At 39.7% G+C, this 22225-nt stretch overlaps 1 protein-coding gene across 7 annotated transcripts in view; it reads left to right on the forward strand.

The window, feature by feature from the left end:
* The window catches only part of ATP8A1 (ATPase phospholipid transporting 8A1), a 232601-nt gene that overhangs the window by 128381 nt on the left and 81995 nt on the right, over positions 1–22225 (forward strand). For all 7 annotated transcript variants that reach the window (XM_043572754.1, XM_043572751.1, XM_043572755.1 and 4 more), the window contains 2 exons: positions 7024–7162; positions 10708–10772. In XM_043572754.1, the coding sequence (XP_043428689.1) occupies positions 7024–7162; positions 10708–10772 (204 nt within the window). The remainder of the gene's footprint in view (positions 1–7023; positions 7163–10707; positions 10773–22225) is intronic.

The following is a 22225-nucleotide window of genomic DNA, read 5'->3' on the forward strand; positions in this document are numbered from 1 at the left end:
TTAAAGGGCCTATAAAGTGGAGTACACGAAATGATCCATTGGGGTGAGAGAATGTTACAGCTTCTGTTACTAGTTATATTTGATCTCAACTTTTTTATAATTTCTCTTTCCTCTGCAAAGTACAGAATTTATTGATATTAACAGAGTTTGTTATACAAAAATAGAACAATGTCCTAGGTAAGCACTCAACATTTTTTCCTAACATACTACTCAAAAAAAAAAAAAAAGTTTTGAGATCATTTCTCAGAAAGATCCTATTCAGTCTGTATTAATTGGCCTTACCTTGCTGATTTAGAAATTCGTAGGAAAGTTACTTGCTGAGGGATACATATCCAGTGGTTGGCAGAGCAGGGATTCAAATCCCAGTTCGGTCTTAATTCCAAATCCCATGTTAATAAACCATATGTTATTCTGTGGGTGTGGTTTAGAAGAAAGCAAGAATGTATGTAAAATATGGTAAACTTGAAAAATAAAACGTAACCAAGCGTGTAGCTGCCTAATCACCAGATCAGCACTTGAGAGGCATGGCATTGTTAGGACATGTCCCCGTAGTAAACAAGATAACCTCTGTGCATCATTTTCCTTAAAAATGAAGGTAGAAATTTGTGTTTCATGATTTTCCCTCAACTCATCTTGGGAATCGTATTTAAAGTACTTAAGGTTTTCTTAGTTCTCTTTCTCTGTTTACATGCTTCTCCTTTTTGGCCTGATAGATCTCTTACGACGAGCCTTTTGCGGTAGGCTTTCCACACTGCGTATTGCTGCCTTCTCGCCCAGAGAAGATGGCTGTTGTTTTTGCAGGCTACACCCAATCGCCATTCAAATCCTGATTCCTTTCAGCTGGGTGTGTGAATTCTGACCTTATTTGGCAAGCCCTTGGCCGCATGAGAGCTCAAATATGATTTCCGTGGTTCACAAAGCACTAAGTTAAAATCTACTTCTTGGCCTTGGAAAAATTAACCGGTTGCACGATTTCTCCAGAAGCAGGCAAGTGAGCCATTCCAGTGATTTAATGCTCTTTGTCCTAGCGTTCTGTAGCCCCACTTACACTGGAAGGAAAGAAGTATGAGATTCTCCTTTTTAAAATAAAACCCCATTGTTGTATGCTAAACGAGGTTGAGAAGAAAAACTACAAGAGTGAATGTTGACCAGTGGAATGCAGAACAGAGAGGACGCTGGCAACCTTTGTGAGCCAGCATTATAACATGACTAAGAATCACATACCCACCAGCACATCCGTATTCCAGGATTGCCACATTTTCAAGCTGAAAAGAATGAGGACTGCCATAGCCTCTTAATTGGTCTTAAGGCCTCTATTTTTCCTAATCCATCCATAGTTGGCCACCAGTACACTTTCTGGAATGTAAATCTGATCCTGTTCCTCTTCTAAAACTCTTCTCCAAATAACCTTTGCCTTTGGAACCCTGCACATAACACCCAGACCCTTCCATTTCCATTCCCTACCAGCTTTTCCAGCCCCATCTTTTTCCTAACTTACTACTCAGTTTGAGACTACTGATCCAATTTCATCCTTAAAACAATCCTACTAAATTAGTAGTCTGTAAATCACTACCACACCTCGCTTCATGTATTATTTCCATATTGTCTGAATGGCAACGTCTCAAGTACAATATGCTTTTGCATACTTTCTGCCTTTACACATGTGATTTCTTCTGTTTAGAATTCCTTTGCCCATCCTTCCCCCACCCTGGCTCAGCCTTAATTCCTCATTTAAGGTCAAGTGTTAACTCATGTGGGATTGAGTTTTTGAGCCACCCAGACTAAAGAAGGTATCTCTTCCCCATGTGTCTCTTTTGTACCTGCAGAAAATGTTTTGTTTACTTTTAAGGTAGCATATAGCATATGTAATATGATCATTTGGGGAGAACACTTTTTCTCTGACGGTAGCCCTGTATTATAGTTAAGAGATTTTTGTCTGCAGTTTGGGATTGCAAGAAGAGAGAATTGGGACCAGAGGATCTGAGGTCAGGCTAAGAAAGAATGGTCGGATTTGGACAAGGAAATATCCAGAGCAGTCAGTCAGGGTGGAACCCAGTGCAGAAATGGGCTGCTCACAGCATTCTGCACCAGGGGTCTGCAAACTCCAGCACAAGGGCCAAATGCACCCACTGCCTAGCTCTGTAAATCAGGTTTTATTGGAACCCAGCTACACCCACTTGGTTACACATGGTCTTTGGCTGTTTTCATGCCATGACAGAATTGAGCAGTTGCAGCAAGCCCCAAACCCTACAGTATTTACCGTCTGTCCCTTCACAGAAAAATGTTGTCAAGCTTGCTCTAAAAAAGCAGTTGTTGTAGTGAGGTCCTCAAACCCAGAGCATGTTACCATTGCACATTCCCAGGCTTCACCTCAGACCTACTCGATGAGAAATCTGTGTGTAATAAGCCCCTCAGGTGACTCTGAAAACCACCACTCTAGATTCCTGGCCCCATGGCTAATTACTCGGGGCTTGATGATAGCCAGGCAGCCGGGGTCTAGGAGAAACAGATACCAGTAAAAGGAAAGGAGGTACAATGAGAAAACAAGATGAGAGGGAATCCAAAGAAGAATCTCTAAGGGTACATTCTAAAATAAAAATTCCCTGCAGAGGAAGGAACCCACTGTTTTATCCCACCCTCTTGCCCAGAAGTACCTGCCCAGAGTATGTCTACGAAAGAATGAGGGCAGGTGTGTGGGTGTGCTTGGAGAGGAGCCAGTCCCAAAGTGGGATTCCGGAGCCTTCCAGTGGAAACAAATAGGTACCCTTAGCAGGCGTGGCTCTGGACCTAGTCTGAAACCCATTCAGAGAAACAAAGTTATTACCAAAGACTGAAGAACAGATACAAATGTTTAAAAACCTAATGATTTGAATAAAACCCTAACTCCTTTAATCTCAGTTTTACTTCTCGTTCGCTGCCTTTGGGTATTTATTGATTCCTGGGACTTTGTTCGTACCGACGTAGCTCAACTGTACCTCTATTTGACCCTAATTTGCTCAACCTCCCCAAAGCTATTAACTGAATTAATAAATGTAAAGCACTTAGCAGTGTCTGGTACATTCTTTCTAGTAAGGAAATATTTCATCTTCCTGGTCACAATCTTATTTCATACTGAAATATAGGTTATTCTAGTATTTATCTATATTTACTCTAGGAGGAAAACTTTGCTTACCAGCATTCTGTCTTTGTCTTTAAAGAAGCTTCCGCCAGATAGTCCATGTTGTAATCTGAAGCCTAAATTGTTTTTTGAGTTTGATTATTAAATTTTTTATCATTTAGGAACATTATCACAAACTTTTTAAAAATACAAAGAAATCTAAGTACTAACCAAACATTTGCTAACATGGTAATAAGTCATTCTGAGGTTCTGTTATTTGGCAAAATATACAATGAATGGGAAAAACATAATTTCTAAATCTATCATGATACATTTTACCATACAGGTTTTAAGTACTCTGCATGAAGGCTTTTATCTTGACTAGGGTTGAAATTTTACAATTATGTGCCTTTTTAAAATTCCGCCTACTTTATGAACATCTGAAAGAGAAAATAAGATTGTGGAGGGCTTTACTGGGTGAATAAATATTATTTCATGATTTTTCAGTGATAATTAAATCTCCATTATGTCAAAGAGTCCTCAACCTGAAACCTTTATAACTTTTGGCATAGTGACATTTTGAAAGTAAAATTAGTGTTGGACTTTTTTTTTTAATTCCATAAATGCCAGGGGAATTTTATCATGTTTCAACACTTGCTGAATATGTAATTCCCATAGTGCACATTAGTGGCCATCTGTGTAAGGTAATACATGTTTGGGATGAAATTGATTACGGCTTAAACACTCCTGTGTTATGATCAGGAAAAGCACGCAAAGTTCACATCTTTTTTTCTAGTGGTCATTATGTAGCTAAAGATATTAATTTCCAGGGGCAAACAGCCTATCACTCAAGATCTTAATCTCACAATAAATGACACCAGGGCCAAAGGAAAGGAGGCTGTGGGGCCTCCCACTAAAATTAGTAAACGCTGTGCTCCAGGAGCTCTCAGGATAAAAGAAAAAGTAACAGGCTTGGGGACACAGTTTTTCTTTTGTAGGCTTCAGGGTAGACCCACTGCAATTTTGCTGCATATTCAGAACTGTTTCATTACCCTTTTGAGAAAATCCTGTTATTAGAGCCACCAACACACCCCAGGTTAGCCTGCTTGTAATTTTTCTCTGCATGCTCATTGCTGGCCCTGCCTCTTTAGTCCTTTATGTTATTTTTGCCTGGTTTAAAGAGTGTCTCCTTTTCATCTGTGTAAAATCAGATGCTTTCCTTCCTTCAACTATGGCTTCAATGTGATCTCACCCATGCAGTTATTTTGTTTTTATTAGATTCGTGCATGGTAATGTATGCCTGTAGACTTCTTGAGCTCGTTTCTCCCCTTGGAGCTACAAGATACACAAATACACTTGTTTATGTATTTCTAATGAATGCGTTCACATCTTGACTCTCCCATTATCTAGTTACCTCAGGGTTTTGTGAGACATTACCAGAAAATAATTTTTTAGTTTAGAAAATTTTAAGAGCTTGTATTACTGAACTGTCCCCCACGATCGTTAAAAAAAATCTTATGCTTTCTTTGGATTATTTGACATTTGAACACAGGTATATTCTGATCTTCCCTGGGATGTGGGCCAGGATGATTTAGCTGCAGATGCCCTGAAAGTAGCTGAAAGAATGGATAGAGTCATTGTCTAAACGTTGAAATATAGCCATTGTGATGTTGGCATAGTTGATGCTGAACTGTACTTCCTTTGTGTTCTTGAACTTCTTGATGATAATTATTCATCAGGTTATGATAGATTTCAAATCTGCTTCCCATTAAAGATAATAAAATAATACTATCTCCTTAAAGAAGGGAATTTGCCTTCCTGTCTTACATATTATAAACTAAGAAGTCATGCGCCAAGAGTATCTAATAGCTGTATAATGTATTTGGAATATATTAAAAAGAATGTAGTCTAGACTGCAAGAGTACTGGATATATCTAGATTTCGGAATCTTTCTTAACTTTTTTTTGTCATTCACTCAGAAAACACTGAATGCTGACTGCCAGTGTTCCAGAGATACAGTGTAAAGGTGAACAAGATGTGGTGCCTCCTCTCAAACAAAACTATGGGTCGTACATTGAAACAGTTAATCCGAATATGGTACATTGAAATGAGTAAAGACGAGCAAAGTTCTGTCAGAGCACCGTAGAGGAGAAGACTTGTGTTAGAAGTACGGCTTCAAGGAAGCAGTTAACTTTTGAGACTGGCCTTGCAGGATGAGCTGGGTTTCCCCAGGCAAAGCAGTGGAGGATGTGTGTGCCTCTGTATACGTACATGCACACAAAAACACATGCACGTATACATACACACCCGTGCACATGCACGCCCAGCTATATTTAAGCATTGTGGCAAAGACTGTTGGCTGGCTAATTTAACACCCGTTCCCATCCTCCTCTGTCTTGTCATCCCGCTATCGAGGCTGGAAAAGCTCAGTACTGATAGTGAAGCATGGCCATGGAAATATAAATAAACAAAAATGGCCGTGTTTGGAAATCTGCTAGGGACTTTTAGAAACACTTTTGCTTTCAAGTAAGAGATGGATACAGTTGCCATTGCCCCCTTATTCTTGTCTTCAGTTGTGGCAGTGATAATTATAGCTGTGGCAGCCACCTTGAGACATTGAGAAAGTCTTGGAAAGTGACTTGAACTATCAGTCTAATGCCTGTAACTGCCTATCCCAATACTACTTAGGGAAGGAAAACCAAATCTTCATTTAAGCCATTGTTAGACTTTTTCTATTATAGCCAGAAGCATTCCTAAGTAATATACCCATAAGCCCTCTCTCACTCACTCATGTTTGCTTACATATATTTTAACCTTATTTCCCATGCCTACCAAGACTTAGGACTAATTTTAAACTTACACTTTGGTAAATAGTAAGCAGAACTTAATGTTAGAAGAAAGAAGATGGAATGCTTTCTTTGTTATTACCAATTTAGACACTATCCTTAGCACTTGATTTCCCTTATATCTATACTGTCCTTGTCTGGTGTTTTAAAATAAAAATGAAGGCAAGAAGGGAGAAACAGCTTGAAAAGAAAGATAAATGTTGACGTAGAGGATCATCCTGGTGGTTAGGTTACAGGGAAAATCCAAGAATCAGTTGATTGTGGCTTAGTTTGTCAGTTTGCATTCCTATGTATTTAGGACCAAGAACCATCCCCTGTACCTCTGTAGTGAGCCAGGTTTCCCTAACAACCAAAGAGTTGTTCTCATTTTTCCTCTATTTAGGAAGATGAGAGTAGAAACCATTCTTCTTTCTGAGTGATTAGAAGAGCTTTCTGCAGAACATACTATGTTCAGTCTTGTATGAAACATACCAACTAGTGAGCAAGCAATCTTTAACAGACTCTGGCCTTCCACAGCACAAATACGGAGTAATGTGATAATTACCAACCTATTCTTTCTTACAGAGACTGATGCTGCCACTTGGTTTATTTCTGTCTTCCTCAGCATTTCTAATTGTCTGCTATGTGTACGTTTTCTGACACTGCATCAAATTATAATTTAATTGCATAAGCATTTATTTTTTCATAAGCATTTATTCCTACTCTTTTTCAAACAGGTCGTGAACATTGCTTCTTTGCTGTGTTGATCTTCCATAGTTTTTGTTGTTGTTTTTTTGTAGCTGCCTGCTCGTCTTTAACTCCCTTTTGATATCTCCCTTGTGTGTGGCTTTTTGTTTCATTTTTTGTTTTTGTAAGAATCAGCTGCCTACCTTAGGAGTAAGGTAATATAGGTATCTTCAGTTTCATGTCAAAGTACTGGATTAAAGTCAGGGATCCTTAAGAGAAAACTCAGTGGGATACTTGCAATTTACATCAAAGTCTACATATTACCATTATTCTCTGAAAACATATACATACTTTAGTTCTTAAAGAATCTAAATGGGTTTTCTTCTTAAAATTTTTGCCACTCATTTTCTCTAGAATCTTCAGCTACTTGGAGCTACAGCCATTGAGGATAAATTACAAGATCAAGTGCCTGAAACCATAGAAACTCTCATGAAAGCAGACATCAAGATCTGGATCCTTACAGGGGACAAACAAGAAACTGCCATTAACATTGGTAATTAACCTAATTCAACCTTTAAATCGTAATGCTTTTTAACAGTTTGACGTATTTTAGAAGATAAATTTGAGATATTTCAAGATTTGAAAGATTTGGTTTTGTAAGATTTCCATATTTATTATATTGTTGGGCTTATCAGTTCATTTATGGTCCCAATGACCCTTTAAATTTGCAGTGGTTGTATATACCTGCAAACCTCAGCTCTTGCAATCACAAAGTAACCCTCTCTCACCTTTCTATCTCTGCCTCCCCCCACCTTCCATCCATAATTGACACATGTAGATAACATGTCTGCAGTTGTCTGTCAAAGTCTGGAGATAGGGACTGTGGCAGACTCGTGTATCGGCACTTGTTTATGTGACCAAAGGTTATTTCTGAGATGGGAGGTAATGTTGCCAGCTTTCATTTATCCTGCAATCGTGTCATTTTTCACAAAGAGATTTTATTAGCTCATGTCACCATAACAAAATACCACAGATTGGGTGGGTTAAACAACAGGAATTTATTTCCTCACCGTTCTGGAAGCTGGAAAGTCCAAGATTGTCTGCAGGTTTGGTTTCTCCCGAAGCATCTCTTCCTGGCTTGCAGATGGCCGCCTCCCTACTGTGTCCTCAGCTGGCTCTCTTCTGCGGGTACACACTCCTGGTGTCTCTTTCTTGTCTTATAAGCACACAAGTCCTATTGGATCATGAACCTGCCCTTCTGACCTCGTTTAACTCAATCTTCTGGAAGACCCAATCTCCAAACATTATGGGTTCAGGTTCCAACATGTAAAACTAAGGAGACACAACCCTTTGCATAACAGAGGTCTTACTGAGAAGAAAGTTGGTATTTGGTTTAAGGCCCGTATACCAGTAATATGCAAGGAAATGTCACTCTTTTTTTTTTTTTCTTCCAAATTCGGTAATAATAGTTTGCCTGAGCACTGTAATCCCTGACATAGATTCAACCTCTGGATATAAATCCTATGAATTACATCCAAAACTCTACCAAAGTGGAAGAAACCATTCAAAGGTATTGACAGCATGAAATCACATTTTTAGAAAGTCTGTATCAAGTATCATTATTTAAGAAACATTTCGCTAGTACTCCTTTTAGAAATTTTAGTAATTGCAGCATTCTGTAAATATAAAACTACAACAGAGGGGCGCCTGGGTGGCTCACTCGGTTGAGTATCTGACTTCGGCTCTGGTCACGATCTCGCGGTTTGTGGGTTCGAGCCCTGTGTCAGGCTCTATGCTGACAGCTCGGAGCCTGGAGTCTGCTTCGGATCCTGTGTCTCTGTGTCTCTCTGCCCCTCCCCCACTCGTGCTCTGTCTCTCTCTGTCTATCAAAAATAAAAAAGAAAATGTAAAAAAAAAAAAACAAAAAACTACAACAGATTTATAGCAAATTGCTGGAGGTAGAGGACAATTAATTTTTAAAAGATGCTAGTATCAGTGTAAATCTATAAGCCAAACAAATGGTTAATTTTGATTACAAAAAGTATCACTGGTGTTAGACACAAGTGGAAAGATGATGTACAAGAATACTTTAGAGTTGGGACACCTGAAAAACAGAAATAGGCTGAACAAAAAGCATGATGACAGCTAGAGGAAGACCGTAGGGTGGCAAAGAGTGATATGTGAGTAAAATAAGTGCTGCTGAGGACAATTGAGGGACGGAGCCATTACGACAGTTCCTATGAAGAGTATGGAGGTGGCGTTTGGTAACATTTAACTTCTAGAGTCTTGGGCCATAATCTTTGGGGTCTTTTTCCTAGGATAAAGTAGGTGAGATCCATTCATTTCATTCATACAGCAAATGGGCATTACACAGGAGGATTCAGTTTTAAATCAGGAGGTCAGGAAGAACTCATTGAGAGGATGACCTTTGAGAAATGACCTAAGAGAGGAAAGGGAGCTTGTCGTTGGATGATTAGGGAAAGCTATCTTCTGTTCTAAAAAGAGCAGAAATGCAAAGCAGGGAGCAGGAGAGCAGGTCAGCCGCATGACAGGGCCTCCCAGATTGCTGTAAAGGCCTTGCATTTACTCCGAGTGAGATGGGAAGCCACTGGATGGTTCTGAGCAGAGGAAAGATGTGGACCGACTTTCCTGCAAGAACAGTCAGTCTGGCCGCTAGGCTGGCTGAGAAAGAGCTGAGAGGGAAGCAGGTGTGGAAGCAGGGAGACCAGTAAAGAGGCTGTTATATCAATCCAGGTGAGGCATGTTGGTTACTTGGACCTGGATGGTAAAGTGAAAGTGGTGAGTAATGGCTGGAATATGTATATATTTTAAAGGTAGAGCCCACAGGATTGACTAATTGATTAGATGTGAGGTATGAGAGAAAGAACGGACTGGAGCATAATTCCAAGGCATCGTAGCTGTTGTGATTGAAGGATTGAATTGCCATTAACCAAAATAAGGAAGACCGAGGGGAAGCAGATTTTCTGGGAGGAGATCAAGAATCCAGTTTTGAGATATGTTAAGTTTGAGATGCCTGTTTTACACCTAAGTGTCTGCTCTTACATAGGCACTGGGATATGAGAGTCTGGAGTTCAGGAAAGAGCTCTAAGTAGGAGATATGAGTTCCAGAATGGTCACTGTTCTGATGGTAATTAAAACCATTGTATCTGGGCACCTGGGTGGCTCAGTCAGTTGAGTGCCTGACTCTTAATTTCTGCTCAGGTCATGATCTCACGGTTCGTGAGTTCAAGCCCCACATCAGGCTCTGCACGGACAGTGCAGTGTGGAGCCTACTTGGAATTCATTCTCTCTCTCTCTCTCTCTCTCTCTCTCTCTCTCTCTCTCTCCTCTGCCTGCACACTCTCTCTCTCTCTGTCTCTCTCTCTCTCTCTCTGTCAAAATAAAAAATAAACATTTAAAAATATATATATATCGAAAGAGATCACAAAAGGAGTAAGGTAGATGATACTATTTTAAATGTGATGGTAATATTTTAAACACCAGCCAGCCGAGTTGCTTGTTTTTCTCCAGCCAAGTTCAGCTGTACACAAGTGGGTTCTGAGTAGGCAGTGTCAGTTTAACCAGCAGGTGATTTTGCCCTGCTGCAAGTACAGCAAAGCGAGGAAAGGCAGGACGGTAGAGGATATGACGGTAGTCCAAGGGCAGGGGGACAGTGGTGGGATCCACGGTCCACAAGATAGCCAGACAACCTTTAGCACCCTTCTCCAAAAACAGCCATCTCCTCATGTTGGTCATCATGAAGGATGTTCCATATAAGTGTGGTGCTTTTCAGGACATTGAAAGTCATTACCACGTTCTCTTTCCATACTTGTTTCTCAAGACAGCTTTAACTTACCAAATATTATCCTTGTAGCCCTCCTATAACAAGCAAGAGCATTTCTTTTTTAACTTCTGCAAACCTGGAAAACAACTATCACTGGTCCTAATAAAATAGATAAAGCTTTAGTTTTATCTAATAAAATAGATTAAAAGTAAATAAAATTTGATATTTTTACAGTATTATCACTTTAACATCTTCGCCACTGCTCTGTAGAGAAATGAATTATATCAATTAATCTACTCTATGTTTGGACATAGGACACTCCTGCAAACTTTTGAGGAAGAACATGGGAATGATTGTTATAAATGAAGGCTCTCTTGATGTAAGTAAAATTATCTTTTAAAAAAAATTCCTTTAATAACTTAACCATCTTGTTTTATTTTATATTCAAATAGCTATAAAAATATTTGATCTTCCTTAGGTTAAAAGAGATTTATTACTCTTGCTGTGCTGTAACATAATGCATATTGTTTTGAACCACATTGTTGTAAATAGATCCCAGCTTTATGTCCGTGACAGCTAAAAGAAGTTGCTAAATGATTTGCTTGATGGTGTGAGACAAAACTTTTTCTGCTTTGCAGAAGCATTATGTCAGGAGGTTACTGAGTGACTGCAATTTGTTCATGTCTACCTGGGAATTTTGTATGTTAAACATTTAATATCTTCTTTAGCTTCCAGTGTTAATGTGTATTTTGCTTCTCTTAAAAAAAATTATCTGTGAAACCTATTGGACAGCATGAAATCAGCATTCCTAAAAGGAAAGCCACGTTGTTTTTTTTAATGTCCTAACTTCTGGGCTGAAATATAAATTCCTTTTTTCATGGCTGTGATCACACAAAGTTATATTTGGGAAAGAGGGAAAGATTTGTGAGGTGTACCGTGTAAAATAGAAGTTAACCCAAAAAAAATTTTTTTAAATATGCAGGTCAAATGACCTGTTAAGAATTTTAAAGTAAAAAGGTGACTGTTTGTAACTTAAGGTGGAAGACAGAACAGGGGAGGTGACTATACAACTGCTTGAAATAGACATTGTGACGCAAAGGGCAGAGAAAACCTGATAATTAAGGACGTGGGTGAAGCCGAGAGGCCAGGTATGTAGAAAGGATGGTGAAGAGGCAGACATTTAGTAGAAGTCAGGTGGCAAACAGAAATTACAGGTCAGAAGTATTTGACTTCCGATTTTTAAATTGGAATGACGATCTCTTCATTATTTGTCCTCAAGACAATCCTTGGGATCCTTTTCCCTTTCTTGTGAAACCTTTGAGAAACTTGTAGCCTAAAGAATAATACTTGATTTCGAAACCATGAAAGTTGGTCACATCTTTATTAATAAGCATATTGTGTGAACCACGCTTTAATCCTAAAAACACAACCAAAAAAAAAGAAAAAACACCTAGCCTGTGGTTGGAAGAATGTCCTTTTTATTTATTCATTCAGCAGGCCTCTGCTAGACTCCGAGGACACACCGCTGGGTAAGCACTCAGCAGACTCTGCCACTTAGGGCTCACAGTTGTCTCTGTTCCCCACCCGTCATATTATTAATTTTGGGTTTATTCAAGTTACAGTGTTATGAAAAACCAGAACTAAGATAGCCATACCCTTCAAAAGCTTACAGATAATAAGGGAAGTAAAATGCATATAAGTAACAGTACCAAACAGATGCATAGATAAGGTGGATATATTGCTATGACACAATTGTGAGGCTTGGAAGTGTTTATAAAGTAAGCGACCATGAGTTAGATGGAGATGAGTGGTTGAGTAATGGAGGAATCCTTGAAGCAGAAAGTTAATACATGTAAGTTCAAGGTATATTTGGGGGCATAAAAGAGGAACACTGAACTTAAAAGGCTGTAATTGTCTAAAGTATTTTGTTTGAATAAATGCAGATACATAGGGTAAAATCCAGGTTACAGAAAGGGACAGGTACAAGCGTGAAAAACTGAGTCTCCCATCCTTACACCCACGCTACCCAGTTTATCTCCCTAAGAACAACCGCTGTTCCAGTTTCCAAGTGTTCATCCCAAGATATTCTGCCATGTCTGAGGGATATTTGTGTATATCTATGTGCACGTGCTTTGTTATTGAACACAAATTACAGCACACTATCCATGCTACTCTTTGCTTTTGTCACTTAATATTATCTTAGCAGTTGTTCTCCAATAATGTGTGTGAAGCTACCTAATTCTTTTTAAATGGTGACACAGTATTCATAAGGAAACGGCAAAGAAATGACAGTGGGGGGTGACTGTCATTAAAACTGGAAAGATAGTCTCAGGTCAACTGTGGAAAGCTGGGCCAGGTTTGAGAATTTGCCTCCACAGGCAAGGGAAGCAACTTCATCAGCCCTTTAAGAGAGGTATGATGGGGGCGCCTGGGTGGCTCAGTCGGTTAAGCGGCCGACTTCGGCTCGGGTCATGATCTCGCCATCTGTGGGTTCGAGCCCCGCATCGGGCTCTGTGCTGACAGCTCGGAGCCTGGAGCCTGTTTCAGATTCTGTGTCTCCCTCTTTCTCTGACCCTCCCCTGTTCATGCTCTCTCTCTCTCTGTCTCAAAAATAACTAAATGTTAAAAAAAAATTTAAAAAAAAAAAAAAAAAAAAAGAGAGGTATGATGTGTCAAAGCAACCGACCATAGACAAGTGTGGAAGGCTGGAGAGTCATGGGGTGCAGGCAGCAGGCCAGGATAAGAGTTAGGTAAGAGACGATGGGGATGCCATTGCCATCCATGTTATGGGAGAGAAATTCAGGGAGACTTCTCCCATGTGGTCCCTGGAGAAAGAGGAAGCCATCAAGAGTGGCTCCAGAACTGGGCCATGGTTGTTCACAACATTACAAGAGCCTCCATGGAAGCATTTTCCTAGTCCCTGTAGACGTGTAGGCCTTTGTCAGCAACATGGGTTACAGGTAGTAGATGGTTTTTCTGACACTTGAAAGAAGTCAGAGGTGAGACCTCTGACGTCAAAGCAAAAGCATGTCAAGCCATGCTTGACCTGTCACATGATCCTTTTTGTCTGGATGTAAGCTTTCATCTTACGTAGCTTACGACAGCAACGCTTCTTGTTTTCATCTCTTTCATAATTTTTCTCCAACTGGGATGAGCACGTTCTTTTTGTGTTGCGGGTATCGAGTGATAGAACTAGTAATCTCAAGAATAAAAAAGTAAAGGGAAATACCGAAGATAGTCAGCGTGCTGCATCATGTATTGTTAAGCCAATGGCATTTACTTGCATTTTGGAGTTTTCAGAGTGGCAACCCTAAGACATAACTGCCTCAAGGGGTACCTGCACTCCCTATTTCTACTGGACCAAACATAGCTAGGACTCTCAAGGGAATTCTCAATTTCAGGAAAGCAGGTCCGTGTCTATGTATTTTGGTTTGCCAGCCTCTCTCAATGCCCAGCAGACTGCCTACCCCATAAGTGCTCCATAAACACTTGAGAATTAAGTCACAGAGTAATTTTCAATTAAGGGTTTCCCTTTAAAAAATATATATTGTATATCAGTTTTAAATTTGGCAGTAATCGATCTTACCTGGTATTTTTAAAGTAAAGTAGTTAGAAAGGTTCTTAGCAATTCAGGTGACAGTGTGGTGTGGAAGATCATAGGCAAACCCTGGCTGACGGATTAGCACTCACTTATCCAGCTCTGGACCGCCATGCATTCTCTCCCTGCTGGCAGGGGCAGGCTGTTCTCCCAGAGAGTTAAGTGGTGACTTTACAAATCTGGCCGTTGGGGTCAGACCCTCTCTGGTGCACTCATTTGCTTCTCAGCAGGAAAGGACACATCACTTTGCATAGCTCCTTCAGGTCTTGTGTCATAAAATCCACAGCTGAGATTTCAAGGAAATCATGAGATGTGCTAGAACACCTGCAGAGAAATCATTATTTATTTTCCATTGTCACAGAAAAGAAAAGCATCCTGTGTGTTCACATTGTACTGATGAGGATACACTATGGGATTCCCATTCCATCAGCACAAACAAATAATTAACATTTAAGCAGTAAACTTAGTAGGAACGTAATGTCTCAGGAAATAATACAACAGTAAATAGATTGTGGGTATATGTTTCATCAAGTGGCAATTTTAACGAACGCACTTAAATTATTCTATTAAATGTTACAGTTCTGCCCTATTCTGAATGTGGGACCCTGGGCAAATTGAAATTAGGTAACTGCTCTGAGCCAATTTTGCTGCCTGCAAAGCAAGGATAATGTTACCGTTGGCACAGGACTGCCATGATTAGTACAGGGCATGGCACGTACGAGAAAGAGATATTATAAAATTTTGCAGAAAAATATTATTTCAGTAGCCTGCAAGTTGTTTTGCATAATGAACATTTTTATTATGAAAGATACATTATTCCCCCATCTTTTCATTTTTTTCCTAAGCAAGATATAAATGTGGATCTTCTTTTGCAGAAGTGATACCTAGTGCTATGAACTGTGCACATTTTATACCAAGATATTCCTAATACTGTTAACATTTTAAAGCTGAATCTTCTTTTTCAACTTGTATAAGTAAACTATTATATTTGAGGTTCTTGAGTTTCCAAATAGAAAAGACTTTTTCCTGGCAATCACAGTAAAGGAATTTTTTTGTCTTCCCATAATCTAGCGCATGTCCAAAAAAAAAAAGTTATTTGGATTTCTAATTTTCTCATTTTGAGTTTCAGTACAGTTATCTGTGTTGAAAAATGAATGGCCGTTCAGCATTTTTAAAACCTTTAAGTAAATATATAAAACCAAACCACAGTTGAAAATACAGAATGAAAGTCTTGCTCCACAGATCTGATGGGGAAGTCTGACGGGCTTTTCTGCATCTGCCCATTCCTGGCTTCCTTCATGGCAAGAGCGGTCTCCCCTGCCAGCAGCTGCCCGGAGCACAGCCGGGTGCTTGCACCCAGTTACCTACCAAGCTACCATTTAACACTGACAGTGTCAGCAAAAGAGTTTGTTAGGAACCTTGATCATGTTTTTCTCTTAGTTTAAAAAGTAAGAATTTCGTGGGTCCACGCCATTAAGAATCCTCTGAAGTTGGGGGCTCCTGGGTGGCTCAGTCGGTTGGGCAACTGACTTCAGCTCAGGTCATGATCTCACAGCTCATGAGTTCAAGCCCTGGGTCAGGCTCTGTGCTGACAGCTCGGAGCCTGGATCCTACTTCGGATTCTTTGTCCCTCTCTCTGTCCCTCACCTGCTCACACACTGTCTCTCTCTGTCTCAAAAATAAACTTAAAAAAAATTTTTTTTCTAAAGAATCCTCTAAAGTTGATCAAAATCTATTAGATATTTGTAATAAATTGATCATTTGGGTAATATACTTATATAATTTTTTACTGTGCTACTTTGAATCACTTTATTAGAAGTTCTGACTGTGTTCGTGGTATGAGACATTTCTTTAAGGGTCTGCAAAGGCAGGAATTTCAAATTCCTGGCGTGAAGGGTATATTGTACTTCTTCTGTAATTCCTTAGCAATGCCCAGGAAATATGGACCATTATCATAACCATGATTATTATTATTTCTTTTAGCATGATTATTCCCGGGGCTGGGGGGGGGGGGTGCGGACATCCCACTTCTCAGAAACCCCTTCCACTTAATGACCTAGCTTGAAGGGATTCTTCTAGCATCGCTTTTATATCTTTAATTTGTCATGATTTGTTCAAAGTCTGTCTGCTAAAACTGGAAATGTCTAAAAATGTGAGCTAAGAACTAGGGAATCTCAATTTGTCTTTAGCTCCCAGTATCTAATTAAGGCCTTTCAAAATGTACAAAAAGCTCTCTACATCCAGATTCCACTGTTCTCATCTGTCAAGTCTAGGGTGAATGGGAGGGACCATAATTTCTTAAGCCATTAACTCTATAGGTGCCAGAACAATCTTTCTGAGCCTCACATAATATACCCTTAACCTTGATCTCTCCTTCTTATAGCATTTCTTTTACGTGGGCAATTGTTGGATGTGTCCTGGGAGGTAGGGCTGGATCTTAAATCCATTTTCCTTTCTACTGTCTGGCTTCCCTAGGAAACAAAAAAGAGCAGAGGGGAAAAGTATTTACTATATATTTATTGAATTAACAGGAATGATGGTTAAATATGTATGTAGAGAGCTTGGAGAAATAATTTCCTACACTCATAGTCAAAAAGGCTTCCAGTGTTTTCCAGTTGAACTCCCGAGAATCCCTGCCTACCTGTCCTGGAGATCATCCGGGCAGTTTTTCTAGGTAGTCTATGCTGCTGTAGACATTCACATTCAGCCTGATGAGGAGTCAGCACCAAATATATGGGAAGTAGTGAATGGATCCCAAGGGAAAATGCAGCTTTCTGACTTTTTGTGAAAAGAGAACCCTGCTACCCCTGCGGGATAATTCTAGTCCTAAGAAAAACGCTAGCTTAGGTTTATGAAGCTTATTTTTTGTACTAGGTACTGGAATAAGGACTTTATAGGAACAATCACACTTAAACTTGACAACGTTAGTAGGCAGATACCATTATGCCCATTCTAAAAGTTCACCTTGACCTCCAGTGCTAATCAGCATTTGAGGATGTATCAAAGTACTTGGATTCCAGAGTCTAAGCAAATAGATTTTTCTGGGCTTCAGCTGCCAGCTACTCTTATAAAACAAAAATAGTAATAATATCCATCTATGGGGTACATTGTGCGGATTAAATAAAACAGTACCTTTTAAATACTTGTAAACAGCAACCAAGATTTGGTAAGCACTTAAAAATATGGACCATTATCATAACCATAATAATTATTATTTCTTTTAGCATGATTATTCCCGGGGCGTGGAGGGGGAGGGGCATCTTCTTGCCAGCTGCTGTAAGAGGTGATTTGATTTGATTTGGTTTTAAAATATTTATTTATTTTTGAGAGAAAGAGCAGGGGAGAGGTGGAGAGGGAGAGAGAATTCCAAGCAGGCTTTGTGTTGTCAGCTCTGAGCCCCACTCAGGGCTTGATCTCACCAACCATGAGACATGACCTGAGCCAAAATCAAGAGTCAAACATTTAACCAACTGAACCACCCAGGTGCCCCCCTACCCAGCCCCTTAAGAGGTGATTTTAAACAGCCGTCCTTCTCACTACTTAAATGTCTCTCCTTAATTTGAACATACGACTCCCAGGTTTGATTATGGATACCAGTGTTTTTCCTCACTGATATATTATTGTACAGAAAATGAATTGTTAACCACATTTGGTATTAACAAGCCTAAGAATATATATTTTTCAACACCTTGGTAAAATAAAGCCCTTTCTGGGATTGCCTTTTTTTTTTTTTTTTCCTAGCTGAATTTGATTTTCTAACACCGTGTAAGCCTCAAGTATAACTTACAGGACATTCATGACATAAATGGTGAGGTTGTCATCTGTATCCTTTTAAGCTCGACTTCTATGTATTACGCAGACAAACCTCACTGTTTGGGGAACCAGCCACTGTTGAATGGCCTCTGAAAGCAATCCAGAATAAGCAAGTTACTGACTTGACTCCAGAAAAGGAGGGGGGACAAAAGAGAATTGGGGCTACTTCAGGTTTTGTCTTGATGTGTCCCATGAGTCCAATACAATACATTTTGTATTGCTTTGAAAACCAGTTTAGGCAGCTTTTAAACCACACTGAGTTTTCCTCCACTGCCAGCATGGCGGCGTTAGTATTGGGAATTTTCTTTCACCATTAGCAAAGCTGTTTCAGCTTTTGGGCCTGAAAATTTTAAGATCTTAGTTTAACTTTCAAGGTGTTAATATATCCCTATCAGAAGCAAAGTTACGTTTTTATAGCGTCCCATTGCAGGATGATTGTTGAAATAGTGTCTGACACACCGCTTCCTCCAAATAGCTCTCAGCGAAGAAAGCCAACTTTGTTACTTTTGAAAGAAATGAGTTAGTAAAAAATGTAAACATTACAAAAAATGAAAAGAGCATATGAACAAATAATCTGTTCTCTTTTCCTCTGATTGAAGATGCTGCCTGCCACAAGCCAAAGTGTGTGGTTGAAAAAGTTCCATCAAACACGTTGTTTGGTCTCATAAAAATTAAATGTGTCCCCTTTCCTTAAACAGAACTCCATAATCTTGGCTGCTGTGCAGAATCCTCAGTGAAATCGTTCACAAATTCATAGTATTTCTATCTTGAGAAATTCTTCCTACCCGCAAGCCTGAATATGCTTTATCTCTCTCCCTTTCTCTTTCTCTCTCTCTTTTCTTTTGGCTGAACATCTGAACTCCTCCAAGAGTTCCCTGAGTCCTAGAATTACAGATAAATGCTTTCTAACCCTTCTGTCCCTGCCACTCTCCCACAGCTTGTTGTCATTTGTGAGGGTAGCAGGCCATGCCTTGTGACTTTTTTTGCATCTCCACCCATTTCTTTTGATGAGTCAGTACAACCATGCAATTGACAGGTTAGAGGAAACCTACTATGTGCCAGGTGTATCTGCCTACATTAGCTCTGCTGCTCTGTACTGGCAGAATTCATCTCCCATACAGAGACTTTGAGTTCACACAGCTAGCAAGTGCAGAATCCAGCACTTCGACCTAGACCGCTCTAAGTCCAAAACCATTTTTTTCTTTTTCTTTTTTTAAATTTTTAATGTTTTTATTCATTTTTGAGAGAGAGAGAGAGCATGAGCGAGGGAGGGGCAGAGAGAGACAGAGACACAGAATCTGAAGCAGGCTCCAGACTCTGAGCTGTCAGCACAGAACCTGACACAGGGCTCGAACTCGTGAACCATGAGATCAAGACCTGAGCCTAAGTGGGCTGCTTAACCGAGCCACCTTGGCACCCCTTTTCCTTTTGTTTTTAAATAACCATACCTTCTCCAGTGGCAGTGGAGACTCAGTCACAGGAGGAAGCATTCTGGGAGGCATCCCCCACGTTTTCTGCCTTGTCCCTCTACTTTGTTCCTACCTCCTTTCCCACTCACCACTAGGACTACAAAGCAGCTGAAAGACAGATGCTCTTCTGGAAAACTGTGGCATTTGGGCATCTTGTATTTATGGAACTCGGGAAAGACTACATTTCATTGTACTCACACAATGACTATATGGAAGACTTTATTGAATGTACCTATGAAATAATGGAAATGGTATGGATTTGGGGTTTGCACTGAGAATATACAGCAGATAATGATTCTTCTGCATTCCTACATTAATTAATTCAAATCATTAGGAAAATGGACCCAACATTAGCTTTCTTTGTGGTTCTTTCTTTGTGGGGTAACAATTTCTCACAGGCTTCCTGGTTGTTAACTTTCTCCAAACCATTGATTTGGTAATTTGCATATTTCCCAAAAAAAAAAAAAAGGCAGCTGTATGTTCCGAGCATCCTCTTCCTGGCTGAATCGAAGGCAGTATGAGAGACTGGATGTCTGCCGACCGAGTTCCTCTAGAATTCTTCCTTCTGTGTTTAAGTCACTGCCGCCACCAGAGAATATTTAATACCAATCTCAAAATAAGTGTTTAGGAGGCTTTCAGTGGTGGTTTAAAATAATTACCATGAGAACTTGGGTAAAAGCCTTTATCCACAAAACTATTTAAATTATATAATTATATCCCCTACCTCACTCTTCCTTCCTTTCTCTGGATTTGTTTCTCTTTGCTGCATGCCCATACCCCAACACTGAACTGTAGCCTCAGACCCAGATTCGACACTTCTCTGCCTCTCTCTCTCTAGCATACCCCAAGTGAGACTAGATGCCTCATACGGAGTTATTTGCCTGATGGAACCGATCATAATCCCACATCCCAAACCTCTGCCCAGGGGCCAAGAGCAATTTATCCAGCGCCACAATGTCCTCTTCTTACCTTCCATTTTGTGACCCCTAACCTTTCTGATGACGTGACCCTGCTGGGAGATCGGACTGTTTCCTCAGTTGCAGTGTTTTATATGTATTCCCACCGTGGAAAACCCGTACCTGTGTATCAGCAAAGCATGGGAATTTTTTGTGTGTCTCTTTCCCCTCTTCGTTATATTTAGCAATATGTATTGATTAAATGCATTCCCTTGGCCGCTTTCCACTAAGCGGTTTTGGAGGACCTCTTTGACCATATGTTTTTAATGATTTCACCTTCTGTCTGCCCTTATCCACTTTGGAAAAATTACTCTACATTAGTTTGGTTCTATACAAATACGTTTTTTAGGGTTATGTTCTCATATAGTCTGGGAGTTTAAAAACACCAAAGCTTTTTAGTCAAAAACTATGTCCAAGAATGCTGGTGATTCTACTGGAATAAATACTAAATGGACCAATTATATATAAATGTAGTTTCTCTCTACTCTCAGGCATACATTCTTTACAACTTACTGCTGCCAGCAGTAGCCAGTGGAATAGTGGATATATGTGTTATACAGGCGTATATGGAAGGTCCAGTGTTCCACTGAATCAATAACACATTGTCGAAAAATAAGTAACACCCAGTGGTTTATCCATGTTGCTATTATGGGAGTCATAACTCACTCTTTAAGAACTTGCTAACATTGTCCATACTTGATATGGTCATAATGTATTATTAAGAATGTTCTTGGAATGTTCTGTTAATTTGTAATTTGAGGGTGTGAACATTTGGAAAGTGTAAAAGTAGAGAAAGAATGAAATGTTATTTGACCATAAATTTGTAAATACCTCATGGCTTAAATGATGATGAGGTGAGGCCACAAACCACAAAAACAGCTAATAAAATATGTGTTAGTTTAAGATTCTTATATATATATTCTCTTATTTGACATTTTAAATTAACTTCTAATAGGTTTTAAAAGGTAGACCTTTAGCAAGTTAAAGTAAGGTTTTTTTCACCCCCCCCAGGAAATATTTATTTTTCTGCTATTAAAAAACAAAACGTATCTATAAAGTTATGGTGTTATATCTTAAGAACATGCCAGCAAAGCAAGGCCTCTGTGGGTTTTTTTTTTCCTTTTACAAAAAATATATATATTTATTGGGGGGGGGGGGATGAGAGGGGGAGGGGTAAGAGTGAGAATCCAAAGCAGGTTCCACGCTATCAGTGCAGAGCCCAATGGAGGGCTCAGTCTCATGAACCATGAGATCATGATGGGAGCCAAAATCAAGAGTTAGACGCTTAACCAACTGAGCCACCCAGGCGCCCCAGCCTGTGTGTTTTCTTTATCATTAGCTATTTTAAACCTAGTATTTATGAAGCACATTTGCATGTTTGATGCTATTGCATGTAACTTTACATATATATAATTTTGCATTCTTTATGGGAGCTTAAAGTCTAACATATATATTGATGTGGGCATCTATACACACACACACAGAAAAACGCCAAGTCAGTTTATAACTTTCAAGTTATTTTCCACTCAAGAGTTCTATCAGATTGGGACAAACTAATTTGTTAAAGAAAAACAATCTAGTTTAGTTATATAAATAGTCATCTTCCGGGGCACCTGGGTGGCTCAGTCGGTTAAGCGGCTGACTTCAGCTCAGGTCATGATCTCGCGGTCTGTGAGTTCGAACCCCGCGTCGGGCTCTGTGCTGACAGCTCAGAGCCTGGAGCCTGTTTCAGATTCTGTGTCTCCCTCTCTCTCTGACCCTCCCCCGTTCATGCTCTGTCTGTCTCTGTCTCAAAAATAAATAAATGTTTAAAAATAAATAAATAAATAAATAAATAGTCATCGTCCTACCATATAGCAAGAGCCATATGCTGTATGTGAAGAAGTGATGCTAACTTTTCTAGAGTTGAGGGCAAGACAGATTTCCAGATACTTTTCATGTGGCAGAAGTGGCTGGTAGAGTTGAATGTTAAGTGGATTGAAATAAATTGCCAGTG

This window comes from Prionailurus bengalensis, chromosome B1 (assembly GCF_016509475.1).
Source record: "Prionailurus bengalensis isolate Pbe53 chromosome B1, Fcat_Pben_1.1_paternal_pri, whole genome shotgun sequence".
Lineage (NCBI taxonomy): Eukaryota > Metazoa > Chordata > Mammalia > Carnivora > Felidae > Prionailurus > Prionailurus bengalensis.